At 49.4% G+C, this 1,630-nt stretch overlaps 1 protein-coding gene across 1 annotated transcript; it reads left to right on the top strand.

Moving 5' to 3' along the window:
• The first annotated feature begins 283 nt into the window (after nucleotides 1–283).
• Nucleotides 284–1,292, top strand: LOC115667738 (ethylene-responsive transcription factor ERF014-like). Its single transcript, XM_030589287.2, has one exon. It carries the CDS (start codon nucleotides 364–366, stop codon nucleotides 1,036–1,038), a length of 675 nt encoding a protein of 224 aa, XP_030445147.1. The 5' UTR covers nucleotides 284–363; the 3' UTR covers nucleotides 1,039–1,292.
• Nucleotides 1,293–1,630: the final 338 nt, after the last annotated feature.

The raw sequence follows: 1,630 nt of genomic DNA on the forward strand, positions 1-1,630 counted from the left end.
TAGTTGTTGGATTTTGGCTATTCATTCAGATTTTAATTCACCCCTTACTTATTATTCAATTCATGAAACGGAAGATTCTTCTACAGAGATTACGAGAACTACCTACTCAGGGGGGTCTTCCTCGGCATCACAAAATTTTAAAATTGACAGCCATTTTCGCACTTGCGTTTATACTCGAAAGGTAACTAGGCAATAGCCTTTTCTGTTCATTGACCAATTGGAATCTACTCGGAACCCCCCCAACTCCAACCTGCGTCATCTATATATACTCTGTCTCTCTCTCTCTCTCTCTCTGTCTCAACAGCAACGCAAGAAACGAAAACATAGAGGTTCAGGCATCATTCTCACTTCAGTTCATCAACAATGGTGAAGAGGACTAGCGAGCTGAAGATCCAATCGGAGCCTTCCAAACGGGCGTCGCCGTCGCCGTCGCCGTCGCTGTCGCCCGCGTCGTCGTCGTCGGCGTGCAGGAAGTACAAGGGCGTGAGGATGAGGAGCTGGGGCTCCTGGGTCTCCGAGATCCGCGCCCCGAACCAGAAGGCGCGGATCTGGCTCGGGTCCTACGCCACGGCCGAAGCCGCCGCTCGGGCCTACGACGCCGCCCTGCTCTGCCTCAAGGGCTCTTCGGCAGCTTCGGCGCCCAACAGCCTCAACTTCCCTCACTCCTCCCTCGCTTATCGAGTCCCCGACCGCGCGATCCCCATGTCCCCTAAATCCATCCAGCGGGTGGCGGCCGCTGCGGCGGCGGCGGAGGGCGGATCTCTCGACCGCGCCGCCTCGAGCCCGCAGTCCCCGTCGCCTTCGTCGTCGTCGTCGCTGGCCTCGTCCACGTCGCCGCCCGATCACCTGGATGACGACGCCGTCGTCGTCCCTGCAGCAGCCGCACGCGACGGGACGGCGGTAATGATGGACACGTGGTGCAATCTGGAGGGCTGGCTGCAGTCGCCGAGGTTCCTGGGTCCGATGTTCGCCGGCGGCGAGACGTTCGATGATTACTATGAAGAAGCTGGCGATATTCGACTCTGGAACTTTTGCTGATTTTTTTTTTACCCCTCGCCTTTTCTTATCTAAATCAAATTACCAGCGTAAATTCAAGAAAAGACGAAGAAATCTCGTCGATCGAGGAAGAGTTTTTTTTTTTTTGTGAATTTGTATGTACTATTTTGGAATCTCCCATGTGAGCGATGCACGTGGGAGTGTCGATTTCGGAGGAAGTCATGTTTTCTTGTTCCGGACGCTGATTCATTAAAATTCATTCATTAACAAAACTAATAGATTCTCCACTTCTGCGCCGTCTATTTCTGTCTTTTAATAAAAAAAAATTTGCAAAAAAAAATAGTCTTTTTTTTCTTTGTACTCGTATTATGGAGCTGAAGCCAGGTGGTCAGCTGACTTGATCTTAAATAAAATGATATTGTATAATGGTTTCATTCATTCATACCAAAGTACATACTAAGATTGATTTTACGCAATCGGCAGATTAGATGAATGTGGCGGCCTCTAATCATGTCTGGAACGTAACTTTTCTAATTAAGTAAATATCTAAATCTGATACACAAATTGCACATAGAGCGGTCCTCTTGATGCTTTGTCTGGATCCCATCCCATATGAAAGATAAGCCATGATGCT

This window comes from Syzygium oleosum, unplaced genomic scaffold (genome assembly GCF_021117445.2).
Source record: "Syzygium oleosum isolate NSW1041296 unplaced genomic scaffold, Sole_v2.1 Sole_v2.02, whole genome shotgun sequence".
NCBI classification, from domain to species: Eukaryota; Viridiplantae; Streptophyta; class Magnoliopsida; order Myrtales; family Myrtaceae; genus Syzygium; species Syzygium oleosum.